The sequence below is a fragment of the Acomys russatus genome, chromosome 16, assembly GCF_903995435.1.
Source record: "Acomys russatus chromosome 16, mAcoRus1.1, whole genome shotgun sequence".
In the NCBI taxonomy this organism is placed as follows: Eukaryota; Metazoa; Chordata; class Mammalia; order Rodentia; family Muridae; genus Acomys; species Acomys russatus.
Window position 1 is genome coordinate 28,479,899 of NC_067152.1, and position 19,347 is coordinate 28,499,245.

Genomic DNA, 19,347 nt, shown 5'->3' on the forward strand with positions numbered 1-19,347 from the left:
GGTGACATCAACTAGACTGTATGTGAGCTTCTGGGACTGAGGAATTGTGGGACTCAGTAAGAGGAAGTCAGAGTCCGGCACTATCAGGAGAACAAATGATCTGTTTCATCTGCTGTTATCTTGGTGTCACACTTGGTTGTGGTGGTTTGAATGAAAATCAGGCACGCGCGCATGTGCGCACGCGCGCGCACACACACACACACACACACACACACACACACACACACACACACACACACGACCATAGGGAGTGGCACAATTAGGAGGTGTGGCTTTCTTGGAGGAGGTGTATGCTGAGGAGGTGGGCACTGAGGTCTCAGAAGCTCAATCCAGTTCTCTCCCTGCTATCTGTGGGCCAAGTTGTAGACCTCTCAGCTCCCTCTCCAGCACCATGTCTGCCTGCATGCCGCCATGTGTTCCCACCATGAGGATAATGAACTAAACCTCGGAACTGTAAGCCAGCCCCAAGTAAATACTTTCTTTCTAAGAGTTGCTGTGGTTATGGTGTCTCTTCACAGCAATAGAAACCCTAACTAAGACACTGGTGCATGCTGGGTGTCCAGTGGACAGCTGTTAAATAGATGACTGGAAGAACGAGTGAGTGAGTGAGTGAGTGGGTGGGTGAGTGGGTGGGTGGGTGGGTGAGTGAGTGAGTGAATGGAAGTATGTGACAGAGCCAGCAATCCCTCTCTGGAGATCTGTCAAGTCAAGTCCTTGGGCAAGGTCACCTAGGAAGGAGTGTTACTGAGGGAAGTCCCACTAGAAAGCGAGCTGAGGACCACTCGCCCTGACCCTGTGACCTATAGGTGTGTCCTAACTCACACAACTCTGAATTCAGTCATAGAAGGTTACAGATGTCGAGGCTCAAAAATTCATGCTTTCAGCACTTCCACTGCCAAGTCCACCCCAGAGAAAGCTTCACACTTGGCCATAAACACATGGATATATGGACGTTCACAACACTGCTGTCCTTTACAGGGGAAAATCTCCACCGCCACCTTCGTCTCTCAGAAGAGGAGCCACTAAACGGCACTCCGACACATGTCAGAAATAGCACACAATAGTTCAAATGGACACCGATATCTTTATCTATACTTAAGTCAATAACTTTCCTCCCTACATGAATCAGAAAACTCAAAAACAGAAGCCGATTACACTATCACTCCATTTATGGTAAATTTATAGCATGTATAGAAAGGGTGTGTTAATAGGTGCTAAATCCACGTACAGGCAAGGACAGCAAGCATCCTGGGAAACGGCGTCACCAGTGTTTACTCTTGGGAAGGGAAAGCAGAGGGGATAAGGGATGGGGGATGAGTTGTCACACATAACATTTTTACTTCTTCAAAGTAAGAGCTGGAGACGGGGCTCAGCAGTTAAGCACACTTCATACTTCTGCAGAGGGAGCCAAGTTTTGTTTCCAGCACCCACATCCAATGGTTCACAACCCTCTGAAATCTACAGGCCTGCTCCAGCCTCTGCGGACACGCTAGCACATGCAGCATGTATTCACACAGACAAACATAAACAGAAAAAGAAAACATTTTAAAGGACTTTAAAAGAAAGCATAAGAGCTCAAATAAGCAGTGTCAGAATTGACATTCTGAAAAACGGGTGTTTGGGGGAGGGGCTGTTTTCTTCAATCTTCCGTATTTACACACTCAGTAAATCCCACTTACGTGCCAAACACTGATTTAGGCTCAGGAGGCACAGCAGGCATCAAGGCAGACAAAACTTCCTGCCCGATCTGTGTGCTCAACATTTCAAACACAAATCATTCCTCCCTCACCTTCCCTTTTAAGAGACAGGATCACACTGCATGGCCCTGCACTGAGCTCAAGCAATCCTCCTGCCTCTGTCTCCACAGTAGCTAGCAATATAGGCATGCCTGGCTTCTTGTCTTTAATTAAACAAACAAACAAATAAATAAATGTTATCTTCAATGACAAGGAAGGCAGACAAGCAACCTGTCTTTCTCTTGGTACCTCCAATCATGTTTTCTCTTCCACACAATTTCTCTCAGCCTCTGCCGCCCAGGGTTTCTCTGTGTAGCCTTGGCTGTCCTGGACTCGCTTTGTAGATCAGGATGGCCTTGAACTCACAGAGATCTGCCTGCCTCTGCCTCTGAAGTGTTGGGATTAGGGGCTTGCACCAATGCACCCAGCTCCTTCTCAGACTTTTTAATCATCTGCTCTTATTTGTGTTTTGTTTGTTTTTCGTTGCTTCAAGTGTTTTCTTTTTGTGGTTTCTGAAGACAGTGTTTTCACGCAACTAGATTAACCTCAAACTCTCTGAGGCTGACCCCAAACTCCCCATACTCCTGCCTCTACAAGCCAAGTGCTGGGATTAGAGAGCTATGTCATTATGGTTGGCTCCTACAGGCTGGGTGTGTCCCTGGAACACAGCAACTCTCTCCTTCCAACAGGACCTAACCCTACACCACGGCTACCACCCTCCGTGGCAGAGTCCCCACGAGGCCCTTAAGAAGACCTGGGGCTAGACAGACGGCTCAGTTGGTAAAAAGCTTGCTGTACAAGCATGAGGTCCTGAGTTCGGATCTCCAGCACCCAGGTATAAAGCCAGGCAGTGCTACACATCTGTAATCTCATCACTGGGGAGGCGGAGAAGGAAAGGGTCCCTGGTTGGCTGTTGAGAAGACACCCAATTTCTTTTTTTTTTTCTTAATTAAAAAAATTGTATTTACTTAGAAGCATTCAGAATGTCAACAAAACAGCCGCAATTTTTTTTGCAATTACAGAGTGGTATTCAGTTAACAGAACAACAATTATCTTCGTATAAGCTGCATCACAGACAACTGAAGATGGAAAAACAAAAAAACAAAAAACAAAAACAGGGGGGAAAAAAAGAAAAGAAAAAAGAAACAAAACAAAACCTACCGTCCCCATATATAACTAATTTGTGCTGTGCACCAAGAACCTGCTTTAAATTTCCATGCCAATTTACAACCCCCAGACTGTACCAGGCAAGGTCAGTGGCCATTGAAAATACCACCAGGACAGGGCTAGCTAAAGACACATTCGGTAGTGAAGACACCCAGTTTCAATCTCTGGGTTCCACAAGCACATAAACATATGCATGGATGTGTACACACACAGAGTACCCACACAGTGTACACACACACACACACACACACACACACACACACACACACACACACACACGAGAAAGAGAACCCTATCACCCTCCCCACCATTCATTCCTGAAGACTCTGTTGGCCTTAGTCTTGTTCCTGTATCATCTGCCACTGCCTCAGCCTCCCAGGAATATGTACTCATGTCCACCCACACCTACAACCTTCCCCTCCAGGACACCCCTGAACAACAGACCCATCTATAAGCAGTCACTCCCTGTATGGTCACGCCATCCCCCAGGACTGCCCTCCTAGGAAATATTTTACTTCCTACCTTCCACTCTCTGACCTTGGCCTTTCCTTCCATCTCCACAACTTCACCACTCCTCAGCTATCCTGCAACCTCAAAGAGACCCCCCCACCCCCACCGCCACCCCCAATCTTCACCTGGATCTTATCCCTGCTTTTTTGCTTCCTCCTAGCCTGGGCCCTAGAAGCCATGCTGTCCAGGTCAGTCTCAGGCTTCCTTCAGGGATCCACCCACATCTGGGGCCTAGATCAAAGCCACCTTCTTCTTCCTCTTTGCCTAGGGATTGAGTCATCCCACCCTGGGACATCAGTGCCTGCCATGGACTGGTCTGAGTCCCTGCTCACTACAGTCTTTCCCCTTCAGTGACTGGCCAAACTTTGCTTCGGATGCTCAAGCCTTGACCCTTGAGTCCCAGGAGAGAAAGAAAGGCCTGCCTTTACTTAGATTTCCCAGTGATAGGCCTGACTTCCCAGCATGCCCAGCCTTGCCTCCAGCCCAGCCCATGAGCACCTCCTTCCCCACGAAAGATGCCCTCCCTACTGTTGTGCTCACTCTCTCTGCTAAAGACGCAACACTAGCCTGTCCTCCCCCTCACCCCCATCCCCACGCCCCTGCTCAGGGTGGAACCTTGGGAGCCCCACAATGTCCTACCCCATCCCAAACACAAGTTCTCAGCATCATCCAGTGCCTCTTAACAATCCAGTTCTAACTACCATGTGGTCTCTAACTGGCCTCTGAAACCCTTCCCGTGATCCTCCGTGTTACTGGGGGTGGGGGGGTCCTAAACACTTCTGTCACTGTCCCTTCCTGCCTAAAATGTACAAAGCTTGCTTGACACTCGAGGGAAGATGTTTGAACCCCCAGGCATGACCCCCAGTGCTCTCTTCCAGCCTGCCACCATCTTCACAACTCACTTTCTTTGTCTCGCACCCCCAACGCCCCAGCTTTACACTTCCAGCTACCTCTCACTTGGATGTTTCTACCCCAGCCCTTCCTATGGCCCAAGATGCCTGACCCTCTCCGTTTCTTCCACACTCACATTAGCATCCTCCATCCCCAGAGGCTCGGGTAAACATCTGTCCTCTATGCTCCCCATGCACGTGTGCATCCGCTCCTAAAATGCCCCTGCAAAAATCCTTATTAATTTCTCCTTTACTGAGCCTGCCTCCCTCCTGACACACATGCACAAACACTCAAAGGCAGAGAAGTGGGCAGGACCAGTTTGGAGATTCCAACGCACAGGCATTGCTCCTCTCTCAGCCAGATGTTTCACCTGCCACCTCTCACCAGTCAGGGGCAAGAGACACTCCTCTACTTGCTCCCTCAGGCTCATCACTCAGGCAATGATAGCCTTCCACACCCTTTCCGGTGGCTTCTTCTGCCACATGCCCCATTCCTAGGGTCCCCTGAGACTCCCAGGTACATCGTTTCCCCCCCCCCCAACTCCATACATCATACCTTGGCCAGGGATCTGACTATGGGGCTTTCCATAATGCCTCGAAGAAAGATCAGGTCCAGCTCCGCAGCCCCAGTGGCATTGGGGAGGGATCCCAGGTTGTCCAAGACTTGCTGCATGGCTGTGGGAGGGGCAGGGAGACACTCAGTATCAGCTGGGCACAGAAGACCAAAATCCAGCCCAGATTCATCCCATGCCCAGCCCCACAGATGTCACCCAACAGCACTTTCTACTCCCCTCTCACAAATACCCAGGCTCTTGTACACCTCAGGCAGAGATCCTAGAGGCAAGGGGAAGTTTTCTTGACCTGTTTTTTCCACCCTAGACAATGCCAGCCTGGAAAGGTAGGGGCCCACCAGCAATCAGACCAAGGAGCAGGGGAAGGTGTCCCACTCCAGATCCTGCCCAACTCCAAAGAACCAGACACCCCACTCAACCTCTCAATGGGTTGAAGCCACCTGTGGCTGGCAGGCTTGGGGTCGGGGTGGTGGGGTGGGAGTGTTAAGGCAGTGCTTGGGGCATGTCCCTGAGTCCAAGCAGGCGGCCATGCACAAGGGCAGGACCAACACAGCACCAGTCCAAGCTATTTATACCACTAGTAGCGTGATGGTGCACAATCCACTGGCCCTAGATCCAGTCTTTCCCTCCACTCTGACAAACATCCCTCTTTAGAAATTAATGCATGATAAAAGGCCAAAACTGAGGCAGGCGGTGGTGGCGCACGCCTTTAATCCCAGCACTCAGGAGGCAGAGGCAGGCTGATTGCTAAGTTTGAGGACAGCCTGGTCTACAACGTTAGTCCAGGACAGCCAATACAGAGAGACCCTGTCTCAAAAAACAAACAAACAAACAAAAAGCTAAAATTGGCCAGGCAGTGGGGGTGCACACCTTTAATCCTGGCACTCAGGAGGCAGAGGCAGGTGAGTTTGAGACCAGCCTGGTCTACAGAGAGTTCCAGGACAGCCAGGGCTACACAGAGAAACCCCTGTCTTTGAGAAAACAAACAAACGTCAAAACTAAAGCCTAGCATACTAGCAGAGGCTGGAGAAGCAAGTATCCTGGGTGCTGGGGTGGCTGTGGGTACCAAGGGCAGAGGTCAAAAGCCACATCACCCCAGGGATGAGCATTCTCAACCTGGGATAAGACTTATTAGCCAACGACATCTGGACACCTGAAACTGGCCTCTGAGACATGGGTGGCGGCTGCCTTCACTCCAGGGCTAAGGTGGGAGGGAGCTCCAGGGGGTGGAAGAAAGGAACGAAGCAGTGTGCCCATCTGGGAACAAAGATGGGCAGGGGGTATCATTAATCTGCCACCCACGCCTACATCTGCAGAACAGCGTCCAAACGCTGAAGGGGGGGTAGGGAAAACAGGCTTCCGGGAACCTCTCAACATTCTTGTCAGAGCTCCCCTCCCTTAAACTGGAGCTTGGAGAGGATGGCTTAGGGCTCCTGAGCCCCCATTTCTTCCCTCCTTCCCCGCCCCCTCCCCACCTTCTCCGTAAACAACAGCTGAGCCTGCTTTCAGACCCTTCCTCCAGGCCTGGGCGTAGTAAAGACCAGTGACTTGCAAGGTCCTTCTGGGTCTCTCAGAGGAACCAAGCGAGGAGCCCCTTCCCAGTCTGCCCAATGTCCGCAGTTCCCGGTCCTGCTCACTGACTCCCCAGACAACCAGCTATTGGGGTTGGGGACTGAGGCAGGGGGTTGTGATGCCCTCTCCCAGATCAGCTCTTCTGGCAGGCTAGGCATCCAGGTCTCCCCTAAGGGCGCCGCTGCCCAGGTGCCCCAAAGCCTACTGTGGAAGGGAGGGTCAGTTAAAAGGTTAGTACCCCTCCTCTGGTTCTCCATCCCACCTCTTCCTACCTTCCCTACGGAGCTCTGCTTCTTCAGAGGAGCCCAGGGAAATCCCCTCCAAGGAAACTCCACTGCCTGGGCTGCAGGCCATGGCGACCCCTTTGGCAACCCTGGAACTGTCTCCCGCGTCCCGCGAGGTCGGCGCCTTCCCAGCTAGAAGCCGGCTGAGCTAAAGAAGGCGGGACTCTAGGAGCACTGGAGGATCAGCCAATAGCAAGGCTCTTCCTCCCGGACCGCCTTGTTGATTGGCTAAAGCCCGCCTGCTGGTGAGGAGGGGGCGGTAATGGGTGGGAGGAGGGCGGTGGCAGGAGAGAGTCACATCCTAAACTAGCCAGATCCCTTGTCACTTAGTACCCTGAGCAGGTAGGGAGGTGGCGATGAGCTCGAGCTTGAGGGACCGGAGTAAGTCCCTCTGGATTGGGACCTCCCTCTCAGCCTGTGCAGAAATCTCGTGTGGCGGGCAGAGCTTGGCTCCCATCTTGCTTCCGTACCTCTTTTTTTTTAAATGGATATCTCTTCTCCACTTCAATTGATGCTGACTCCTACCCTCTCCCTCACCCTAGGCTGGTTTCTTTACAATAACCCCTTCAACCAAAGAAAACCCTCAAGAACATCTCTTGCCCCTCGCCCTGGTAGGTGCAGGAAGGCAGCAATACCATTTTGACAAGAGACAAATATCTTAACTTCAAATGCCATCTGCTGGAGCACAGTGGGGCAGGGGATGGAGGGAAAGACAGAATGGTGGTACCCATGGAGCAGTAAAGGGCACAGCTCTCGAGCCCATCTCAACAGTAGCTTCTCTCTTTTGCCACCATTACCCATCTAGTTAGGGGTGATGCCCACAGCAAGCCAGGCAACTTGGAAAGGGGGTGGGGTGTGGGGGGGAGGGAAAAGGTGAGGGTCCATTTATGCAGCAAGAATAAAGGTGGACAAGATGCTATCCAGACCCTGTATCCCATGTGTAGCCACGAGGCCACCACTAGGGCTGCTGCTGCTGCTGTTGCTGCCACCTTCAGTCAGCCATTCCCAGAGGAGTGGCACCAGGTCGCCTTGCATCCCTGGTTACCATGGCAGCAAACAGGGATTACACATCAGGACAGTAACCCAGGGATGGCAGAGATATTTAAAGGGACAGCTCCATCAGGAAGCAGGCCCACATCCTCACCTTGATTCAAGGGAAGGAGTGAGTGAGCAAGCCAGCGGGCAAAGAAAGAAGAAACAATGGGCTGTAAGTGAGCACAAGATGTCTAAATTCTCGGTCTGTGTCTGACATCACTCACATGACCCCTAAACTTTCCCCAACTGAAGTAAGGGTGAGCCCTCCCATAACAGCAAGGACCATTTTGATCCATGGCGAAGGGCTGCAGAAGGAAGATGCTAATCTCACCTCTGCAGAGCCCGAAGCAGAAGTGTTCCAGGGAAAGGGGTGGGAGTGGGGGTGGGAGAGGAGCCTGACCTCAGGTGAGGGGCACCGCTGTCTCTCTGTCTGACCCATAGGAAGTATAATGGCCACCAGATGATGGGGACAAGTAAGCCACAGGAAGAGAGATAGGCCCTGGGCCAGCCTTGAGCATTTGAAAGCTCAAAGCCCACCCCCTGTGACACATTTCCTCCAGAAAGGCCACAGCTACTCCAACAAGGCCACGCCTCCTAATGGTGCCCTGTTAATGAGATCATGGGGGGCCACTTTCATTCAAACCAGCACGGGCAGGATGCACACAGTTCAATTCTGAATCTCAGAAGTCAGCAGTGGGCTGGCTCGGGGAAGGGAGCACCTGGTTCTTTCTTTGGATGCGGGAGCAAAGAGCAGCCTGCAGCACTGCATCTAGGGGAGCATGTGGGGGGGGGAGTGTGTGGGGGTGTCTCAGGAGGTGTTTGAAAAAGCAAGCCACATGCATAAGCATGGGCTCCCTGCCCTATGTGCCCCCCATCAAGGCACCTGCATCTGGGACACTGTCTCCCTGTGCAGCCCTGCTGCTCACTGTTAATAGGTTTACTGGGCAGCCCCAGATGAGACACTTTAATCACAGGCTCAGGGATGGGTCTCATTAACTCCTAAGCAGCTTAGGGTGGGGTACCTGGCCAGTGAGCAAGGGGAGAGGCAGGGAGGGGGCAGGGAAAATATAAGCCCTCCAAGAAACTGGGGGACATTCCGTGGCATGGAAAAGGAGCCTTTCCTGAGGGGGGGGGACAGAGGGGTCACAGCTTAGGCTCTGGCTGGCACACAGCAATGTTCGGTGTCTGAGAGGATAGGAACAAGGATCTTTTCTACTCAAAGTGGGGACCTGATATGTCTTGCAGAGGGGACAGCAGGGTCCACTGTGAAGAATTCAGCCCTCTCCGGGCATCTCATAGCGGTAGCCAGAGCCTCTGGAATATGGGACCCAAGCTGGTGGACCTCAGAAAACACTCAAGGGTCCAGAAACCACTGGGGTGGGGTGTAGACTTTGGGGCATAGATGCAGGTGTGTGTCTGTGATGTGGGGGGCACCCAATGCTGTCATCAGAGTCTGGGAGATCTAGGAGCCAAATTAAAAAACATCAGTCCCATACTGCCACCTCACCTCAGAGGAAACTTGTCCTCCAAGGGAGATTTCTTCCAGGGCAATGCCATAACAACACAGCAGCGGTGGCCGGGGCAGCGATAGCAGTAGAGTATTTGTGAAAACTCCTCCCAGCCATGAGCTCTCTCCTCTCATAGCCTTTAAGTGTCACATCAACTCGTTCAGAAGTTCGGGCTAGGAGGTTCCCAGCTGGTTTGTGGGCCTTTGCAGCCTGTCTGTGTACTACGCTCTCAGGCTATAACACCCACGGAGCTACATGCAAGCATCCTGAGGTTTGTTTTGTTTTGTTTTGTTTTGTTTTGTTTTGTTTTGTCTCTCCACTTATTCCTACTAGAGTCCCCTTACCTACCTCTGGTACAGGCGAAATGCACTATGGACTTCTCAGTCCCTCCCACCTGTACTATCCTCCAAATTCCAGATCCCCAGCCACACCCTGGGGCTCTTCCCTGCCATTCCTAGCCAGCTGCAGTGTCCACCAACTCGAGCAGAGACCCGGTCCCTCAGGCAGACGAGTCGAGCTACCTGGAGTAAGCTCGGGCCTTCTCCGCTCTGTCCTATCCCAGCAAGGAGACCACCTGAATGAAGGGCTGAGTGACCTCGGGAGGGGTATAAAAGGAAATGGCCCACCCCCTCATCCTCGCCCACCCGCCCCGCCTAGCCCCCTCAGGACCACTGAGGCAGGCTCACAGCTTTAATCGCTTACCAGACTCAGAGTTTGCGGCAGCAACGGGCATGGTGAAGGAGCTCAGTGAGGGCTCTGGGGTCGGTCAGTCTCCTAGAGGGGGAGAGAGGGGCGCATGAGAAAGCACAGGGGCCAAGGCAAGAATGTGAGAGACTTGGAAGGCCAACTTGGATTACAAGAGTGACCCCCAAGTGCCCTGGAAAGGCAAGAAGAGCAAATAGCACGTTTTTCCTCAGAGGCAGGGGAGGCCAGGGAAGATCAGAGCGGTTAATCAATTTCCCCCAAGGCCCCAAGGAAACCTACAGTGAAAACCTAGGTTTTTGTGACCCAAAAACAACAACAAAAAGTGGTTCTCCTCTTTTAATTTCTTTTTTGTTTTTGTTTGTTTGTTTGTTTTGTTTTTCTTTCTTTTTTTTTTTAATATTTTTTATTTAATTTTAATTTATATGTATTGGTGTGAGGGTGTCAGATTTTGGAGTTACAGACAGTTGTGAGCTGCCATGTGGGTGCTGGGAATTGAACCCGGGCCCTTTGGAAGAGCAGGCAGTGCTCTTAACCACTGAGCCATCTCTCCAGCCCGTTTGTTTTGTTTTTCAAGACAGGAAGACAGGGTTTCCCTGTGTAACCCTAGCTATCCTGGAACTTGCCCTGTAGACCAACCTGGCCTACAACTCACAGAGATCTGCTTGCCTCTGTCTCTCGAGTGCTGGGTCTGAAGGCCACCACTGGCCAAAATATAAGTATTTCTCACTGGGTATGATAACGCCTGCCTGTGATGTAGTACCAGCTGCTCAGGTGCAGGCAGTAGGGTCCCCTGAACCCAGGTATTTGAGACCAGCCTGGAAGCATATATGGAGACCTCATCTCAAAAGCAAACAAACAAGCAAAAAACCCACAATATTCTTTCTGGTTCTTTCTTAAAGTGGAGAGGGGATTAAGTGTGAGTCCTGAATGTGAGCCAAAATCCGGAAGTTGTTGGCTATGTGAGAAGAGGAATGAAGTCCATTACTTGCTTCTATGCCTGGAACCTTCCGGATGTCCCATAAACACTGGTGCCTGGCTGACAGAGAAGGTACTTCCTCCCCTGCTGTCCTGGCTCTTCACTCTCCCCCCTCCCTTGCCCATAGTTGGGACAAGGAGAAAGGGTGGGGGGGCTGCCACCACAAACAGGCATGGAGTCTGCAGCCCCACTGCCCATCCTACGGGTCTCCCCAAGCTGAGACAGGCTTCTTCATCCTCTCTGGAAAGGAGAACAGGGTGACCCACCACTTTCTCCCCTTGCCTTTCCTGGGCATGTGCTACTGGATAAAACCCTAATTCCCCAGTTGCCATGACAACAGGAGGCAGAGGCTCATAGCAAGGGTGGGGGAGTGAGGGGGAAGCAGCTGGCAGTGCCCACTTTAAGACTAAATGCTTTTTGCACCCCCCCCCAGGGGGAGAGGAGCCACAGGGCCACTCCACCCTCCCAGCTCCACCCCCCCAAGAATCCAAAATTATTTTCGGAGGAGCAACTACTGGTTTTAATAAAAATTCTCTCTCTCTTTCTCTCGTCCCCCTGCACACACACACACACACACACACACACACACACACACACACACACACACACACCGCCTAAGCTAATGACAGTTCTCCTGCATCTTCTCCAGAAGAATTGAACTTGCACAGAGAGGAGGGGAACCCCTTTCACACTAGCACCCCTGCCTGGGAGAAATGGTGTCCTTATTCCTAAAGAGCAGGGGGCACCTTCTCATAGCTTGGGCCATACTCCCTAACAGAGGTGCTTGCTGTAGGTTACTCTTTTCCCAAAGCGGGAAGAGCCAGAGAGGATCCTGTATGAAACCCTAGGCCCAGGAGTCCTGCCCAGTTGGCTAGGGTTTGCTCCCTGAGGAGTTGGTTCCCACGGCGTCAGCTCGCCTCGCCTCGCCCCACCCCCACCCAAGCCTCTGAGAGGGCGGGGCCAGCTGTGCCCACAGGAGAACGGCCGTGCCAGGCAAGCTAGCCTGGTTTCAAGGCAAGGTTCCCGGGCCCAGTCATCACGATATCAGCACCCCGGCGTCCAAAAGCCGAAGCCCAGATGCCCTCCCACTCCTATCTCCACAAGCACGTCCTCCACCAAGCTATCCAACCCGGAACCCAGGGTACCTGTAGGTGAAGCCCGCCACCTTCAAAGGCGGAGGTTTCCTCTAGCCTCCTACCCACCCCTCCATCAGTGCAGACTTAGAGAAGTGCAAAGGAGGGACGCCTGACAAAAGCACTTTGGAGCCGGACAGGGCTGTGGGGAGGACTGAACATAACTCAGGGCCAGAGGATAGGGTCTAGGGAGCGGGCGCACGTGCCCGCACTCACAATCAGACTGCCCCCGCCCCTCCAATTCAGCCCTAACCCGCTGGGCGCTAGGACCTGGGAAGGAGGGGGCGTGTTGCGAGGCATCAAAGAAGGCTCTTTGCTCGCGCGCCCTCAGAGACCAGGGGGATGAGGTCACTGAATGGCTGCCCCACCACCCTCACCCCCAAGTCTTCATTCCCCATCATCCCCTTAGTTGACCTAACTTTCTGATCCAGGCTCCTCGCTTCTGGCACTGATTCCCTCTGGAGTCCCCAGGTCTTAAAACCTGGTCCCTGAGACCCCTGCAACCTCCTGCCCCTGGCAGCCTGGATTAGCCGAGCGCCAGTCCGCTGGTCCCCTCTCAGGGAAGGCCTAAGCATTAACCTCTTCGGTAGCAGGGTGCCAAGGGACCCAGCACAATCTTAATCTAGCTCCCCGAGGGCCGGAAGCGCCAGCAGCACGGCTCTTACGTAATGCCGGGATCCGAAGTCGTCCCCCCCCCCCAAACCCCTGCACAGACCCCGGAGAGGCCGCGCGAATACCTGGACTCCGCTCAGCTCAGCATCTCTGTGCCCGGTGTCCCTCTGGAGCCCTCATCACTGGCTTGGGGGACCAGTATCCCTGGGATGTGGGGTTCTGTCTTCCCCACCGGCATCCCAGAGAGACAGAGAGAGAGAGCAGGGTGCTGCTGCTGGGGGGTGGGGGCAAGCTTGGGGAAGGGACCCTGGAGTTTGGACCTGGAGAATAGGATTCCCCAAGTGCGGTGGCAGGTCGAATAGGAGGTAGGGGTTCTGAGATGGGTGCTGGCCCAGAGGCCTGGGAATGCCTACCTGCGTTTTGGGGAGCCCCTAGCTTGGGGCGACTCCGCGCAGCCCGCCGCTCTCCGATTATTGCTTGTCAATCGCTAGCCGCGCTCTTAAAGCGGCGAGGCCGCCGAGGAGCGAAGGGGCGGAGACAGAAAAGAGAAGGCCCGGGTGCGGAAGGGACGGGGCAACCTCCCTACAGCTGTAATGTAATCTCACCGCAGCAGGCGGCTGGGCTAGGAGGAGTGGTCAGCACGCACCGCAAAGCCTAAGACTCCCCCCCTCCCCCCCAACTCTGAGAAACACCAACAAGAGTCACTTAGCAGCCAGGAATTCTTTAAAAAGGCGACGATGTTTAAAAAACAAAAACCAAAAAAACAGCCTGATGGGATCACCGCTCTAACGGGAGCATTTCGTTCAGCGTTCCAGTCCCACGCACGCTTCGTTTGTCCTTTCCTGATTGGGTATGAAAAAGGATTGGGATTATTATTAGGAGACTAACTCGTAAAGGCTCAGCCTGAGGCCAGAGTTAAACATTCAGACGGCACATACCTACTCCAAGAAAATTTAGAGAGAGAAAAAAAATATTTTTTTTGAGAGAGGGACTGTGTCTTCATGAAGGAGACCGAGATCCTAAATTTATCCTGGATGCGGGGAGTCAGTCCATACCTCTGTCCAAGGAATGAAGATAGAAGTAACACCCTATCCTTCCTGAATCCCATTTCAACAAATACTGGCGGTGGCGTGTGGCTCTGTTGGTGGGTAAGCATGCAGGAAACCTTAAGCTCTAGCTCCGGTAGTAGAAGACAGAGAAGGCGCAGACAGAGGAGGAGGAGGAGGAGGAGGAGGAGGAGGAGGAGGAGGAGGAGGAGGAGGAGGAGGAGGAGGAGGAGGAGGAGGAGGAGGAGGAGGAGGAAACAAAGGGTTAAGTCGGCTAGCCCGCCTTGCTCTGGCTCCACCCAGACCTGCTAGTAAACGCTACAGCACAGCCTCACACCATTGGTGGCTGCGGTGTGGAAAACAGCGTTCATTCAGTCTGTGCAAGCCGGGTACTTCCCTGACTTGGGTGTTCCCCTAATCCTTCCATTGCCTTCTGGAATACGGTCTTGATGAGGAGCGAGGCGTTTATCCTCCTTGCTAACTGGCCTCCTAAAATGAGAAATGGATTGCAGCCTGGAAACTTGCTTGGAAATCTCGAAAATGAATCAACTTGAAAATCCATCCCTAGACGTGGTCCCAGCAGACTCTGTCCGCAAAGGGTAGTAGTTGGGAATAGGTATAGGGTAAAGCCGGAGACGGTCAAAAGGCCAAAAGTCATGTTAGGTAGCTGCCCTCGTTTATTACTGGAAGAGGAGAATAGTTTTATAGCGACCCCAAATGGCAGTGATTGGAACTACATGCTTTTGTCTGAAGGAAAATGCTTCATAGCACGTTTCCAAACTAGAAAGAAGATCTTCCTAATTGAACTCAGGACAAGAGGTCTCCTTCCCATGGTGAAGACTCCATCCGCCTTATCCACTCGCATCTGTCCAGGGAACCATTAAGTGTTTGCATTTAGTTGGGAGGGGGACAAAAATCTTGATTTCCTCCCCAAAACTATTAATCGCTTCTCAAACAAGCAACTGTTATTACCCCATCGCAATCCACAGCAAACACATCCCACCCAGGATCCCAAAGACAGGGTGGGATTCGATTTCTAATCCACCTGGTTGAGTCATTTTTTTCTTACAGCCTGGCCCTCTAACCCACAGATTACATTTGATTGATAGTTTTGTACAACAGTCCTCTGAGATTAGTGGACTAGTATGTTCCTGTTCAAGATAAGGCTTCAGTTACTGAAGTAGGCAAGGAACCTAACACACTGGGGTGGGGAAAGATGTGTCACAGAGACAAAGAAACACTATTCTAGTGGTGTGGTTGAGCAGCATAACAAAGTGTGCCTTCAGGAACATTGCTCTAGGCTGAGCACAAAGCCATGCCTGCCCAGCTTAGGTCTCTGGAGTCTACCTGTAGTTTTAGGGGCTGCGCCACCCCCAGGAAAAACGCCTCTTCCAATCCCCGGTCTGTGTCTCCTCTGTCTTTATCTGAGGTCTCAAGGGTGCCCACAGTACTTTCCTTTAAATGCTTTTCCCTGTGCTGGGTGGCAGCTTTGAGAGTCAAGGCACAAAGGGGGGGGGGGGGGCAGCCCTAAGCAGGTAGCCAGCAGAAGAGGGCGCTGTGTCCAGCCTATGCTCAGGACACACACACACACACACACACACACACACCTGCACACCTGCAACTCCCCAAAGCTTGTTCGGAAAACCCTGAAACCCTGTTTGCTTTACTACTCAAGAAAAAGATGTTCGGAGACATCAGTGTAAAAAAGGAAAGGAGAGGGCTGGAGAGATGGCTCAGCGGTTAAGAGTGCCAGCTGCTCTTCCAGAGGTCCTGAGTTCAATCCCCAGTACCCATCTATAACTGTAGTCTTGTGGGATCTGATTCTTCTTCTGGTATGCATGGTACGCAGATGTGCATGCAGACCAAACATCGATATACATAAATTTTTAAAAACTTTGAATAAATAAATAAGGAGAAGAGGGGGCGGTTTTCTTATGTATTATTGTAGCTGAGCTACTGAACTGATGAATGCACATATTAGAAGCACTGCGCATCTATACAAAATCTTAAAACATTATTTTGAAACTATGAATGTTCCAATATGTTTCCCCATAGTGCAAATAATTACCTTGCATCGTCCTGGGTGTGCCCCTGCTTGGGAAATACTATGTCTCACTCCCCACTCTCAGCCTCAGTACAACATCTCCGACAGGTAACTTTGTCTCATTGCAGGACCAAACTGACAGGTACTGGACTCTTGCTTTCTTTTCCACCACAAGACATACCCTAAAGGCTGCTCTACCATCCCAGGTCACCACAAACAACCTGACCTGTACTCAGACCACTCACCTGGGAGGACCCTAGACACTCCTGTGAAGTCCCCTCTTGCTCTTTGTCTCACCCCATCCCAGGACCAGCACCCATTCTTTTTCCTGTCTCTTAGTTCCACTTTTCCTTATCTGGGAAGTTATAACAACAATTCTGTTGAAATCTTAGCCCAAGCACCTGTGTGCATGCAAAGCCCATTGTGTAACCTGGCCAAGCCTCAGTTTCTCCATCTGTACAATGGGGATAGTGGCATCCACCTTGGGGAAGGACAGCTGCAGAGTGGCTGCCACAGTGTCAGGCACACAGAAAATGATATGCCTTAAATACAGGTCCCTTCTAGAAGTTTGGAAGGCTCAACCTAAGTGCCAGGGGGACACGTGGGTGGTCCGTCTCTTTCTCAGGCCATCTGATGTGCCCTGACTGGCCCCAGGTTCTCTCAGAGCAGGTGGGGAGTCCACCTAAGGGCTTCTGAAGTGTCTGGCCTGAAGAGCGTGTCCTCTTCTAGCCACCCACACACCTTTGAGAGGAACTTTGCTTGGCCCTATCTGTGCCACCCACTTCTTTCTTCCCTTCACTGCCTCCTCTTAAGGAAATGAACACCTGGAAACAATGCACACACTTTCTTGCGGATGGTTAACCCATCCTCACGGTAGCCCAATCTAATCCTACACTTTCCTAGGCTGGAAAGAAGTTCTTTTACTAATATGTCCGGCTTCTCTATTAATTGGCATCAGACACTGGATTCAACAGCTTCTCCGTTCTTCCTGCCTTGTTTCTTCTTCAGAGATACTGTCTCATAAACTTTTGGAGACTGGCCCTGAACTCCCAACCTCAGCCTCTCCAGTGCTGGGATTGCAGACACGCAACACTACACCTGCCTGGTTAGCAATGCTTCAAGGCAGCTAGAAGGGATGTCCAAAGGCCAGGACCTTCTAATTTGCGAAGACCACCGGCAAACCAATTTTCCTGTGATGGAGGATGTCGGTGGTCTCAGCAAACCAGAGGGTCCTGGCCTTTGGACATCTGAATTCCCAGCCTCCTCTGTTACAGAATTCAGAACTCCTATTCCACTCATTTAAGGATTTCAAATGTAAAAACCCTTTCCCACAGACAAGAAGTAGCCTCCTAGCAAATATTTCTGGAAATGTTAATTACCCTATTCCTTAAATACCTGCTCCCATTAGGCTACAGAGTTCTTTGAGGCCAGAGGCAGTCTCACTGAGCTGTGACTCCAATGCTCAGAGCAGGTGCTTTCTAATCAAGCCAGTGCTCAGTAAACACGGGGTGCTGAATCTCTCAGGACAGGTCCACAAAACCATTTTATAAAGTTGCCTGGAAGTGGGGTTTAGAGCCCAAAGAAATGTGGATGAAAGGCTTTAGTCCTCAGGGTGGCACTATTGGGAGGTGGTAGAACCTTCAGGCCAGAAGTCAAAGCATCTAAACATAAGAAATATAAAAGCCTTTAATCCCAGCACTTGGAAAGCAGAGGCAGGTGGCTCACTATGCGTTCAAGGCCAGCCTGGTCTACAAAGGGAGTCCAGGACAGCCAAGGTTACACAGAGAAAAAACAAACAAACAAACAAAAAGGAAATATAAAAGCATGCTTGGGGTTAAGGGTACAGCCTAGTGCGCATAAAGCTCTGGGTTCAATCTTGAATAATGGGGTGGGAAGACCCAGCAGCAGATTCCTGCAATCCCAACACTCAGAAGGCTGAAAGAGACAGAAGGATTGAAGCAAGTTCAAGGCCAGCCCAGGCCTTAAGGATTCCTAGCTAGGGCTCACCAGCCAAACAGTCTAGATAAACCACCTTAGGCAAAAACAAAAAACAAAACAAAACAAAAAACCTTCCCTAATTGTCCCTGGGGCAATTCAGTTTATTAGGGAGACTCCTCAGTGTAGAGTCAAAACCCCTCAGGGGATCCTCTGAGTTTCTCCTTGGCTGAGCCCTCACCTAGCACTCTCCCACAGCTGAAGACGTTACACTCAGAGAAGAAAGGTAACTTGTCTTCCCCTGAGATTTACTAAGGAGAGGGTGCAGATGAGAAAAGTAGGGACAAGAGGAGAGGTGCACCCACACAGATGGGCCCATGGCTTCTATCACCCACCGTGCACCAAGAGCTTCCCAGTGCTGAGCTACACAACCAACCCGATCTCACCTTCACTCTCATGCTGGAAGCATGAGCCCCAGTCCACATACGAGACTGTGGGGGGCTCACTAGGAAGACAGTCCCAGCTGGGCATGGTGGTGCACGCCCTTAATCCCAGCACTCAGAAGGCCAAGGCAGGCGGATAGCTGTGAGTTCGAGGCCAGCCTGGTCTACAAAGTGAGTCCGGGATTGCCAAGGCTAACAGAGAGACCCTGTCTCAGAAAAACAAACAAACAAACAAAACAACAACAAAAAATAAAAAACAAAAACGAAAAAAGGAAGACAGTCCCTTGCTCAAGTTCACACAGCCAAGAGGGGGTGAGGTCAGAATTCATTCTGTCCCTTTCTGGGAGTTGGGTAGTCATGGGGGAGCTCAACATGTTTCACAACTTGGTCTAGACAAACAGCAAGGTGAGCCAGGTAGAGGAAGACGACAGACTCACACCAAGGTTCACAGCCTGATCCCCCAACATGTGAGTGTATCACTTAAGAAGCCTCTTTCCAGGCCGGGTGTGGTGGCGCACGCCTTTAAGCCCAGCACTCAGGAGGCAGAGACAGGTGGATCTCTGAGTTTGAGGCCAGCTTGGTCTACAAAGCGAGTCCAGGACAGCCAAGGCTACACAGAGAAACTCTGTGGGGGGGGGGGGGCGGGGGGGGGGGGGTGAAGACGACAACAACAACAAAAAAGAATCCCCTTTCCAGAAGGCTCATTGGGCTCCATATGGCTGGGATAGGCAGAGCGGGGACAACAATGCCACAGCTCCCTAGTTCTAGATGCCAGAGCGCATACTGGGCCTCCATAGCAACCCTGCAGGGTGAGTGAGGTATATCTCAGCATTGGCCTCTACTGGCCCCAGAAATAGCCCCAGGGAAAGACACTGCCCCCTCACAACCCCAGAGACAGCTCTTCCCCAGGATCTGTATGTGCTCTGGGAACAAAAAGTTACCTGACCCCAGGAGCCTCCCACCTTGGCTGCCCACCTCTCTGGGTCTCTGAAAGACATGGTGTGCCTAGTCAGGACAGTCGATAGGCCATGTGCTTCCTCCCCCACACTCTCACTGTTCCCAGTTCCTGGGCCATGACCCAGGAGCAGGAGAAAGCCATGCTGGGATAGGACCTTAGAGGGACAGGGTCATGGATCCACAGAAATATAAATGGCCTCTGACATCCTGGCCAGAGAGCCT

At 51.8% G+C, this 19,347-nt stretch overlaps 1 protein-coding gene across 2 annotated transcripts in view; it reads right to left on the reverse strand.

Moving 5' to 3' along the window:
- The window catches only part of Mpp2 (MAGUK p55 scaffold protein 2), a 29,899-nt gene extending 19,876 nt beyond the window's left edge, over positions 1–10,023 (reverse strand). The window contains exons 1-2 of one of the 2 annotated variants that reach the window (XM_051158741.1): positions 9,977–10,023; positions 4,860–4,978 (exon numbers count right to left, since the gene is read on the reverse strand). In XM_051158741.1, coding sequence (XP_051014698.1) covers positions 4,860–4,978; positions 9,977–10,007 — 150 coding nt within the window. In that variant the 5' untranslated portion in view covers positions 10,008–10,023. Of the gene's footprint in view, positions 1–4,859; positions 4,979–6,719; positions 7,145–9,976 lie in introns of those variants that run through there. The other variant, XM_051158740.1, reaches the window with a different exon arrangement.
- Between the last annotated feature and the right edge of the window lie 9,324 nt (positions 10,024–19,347).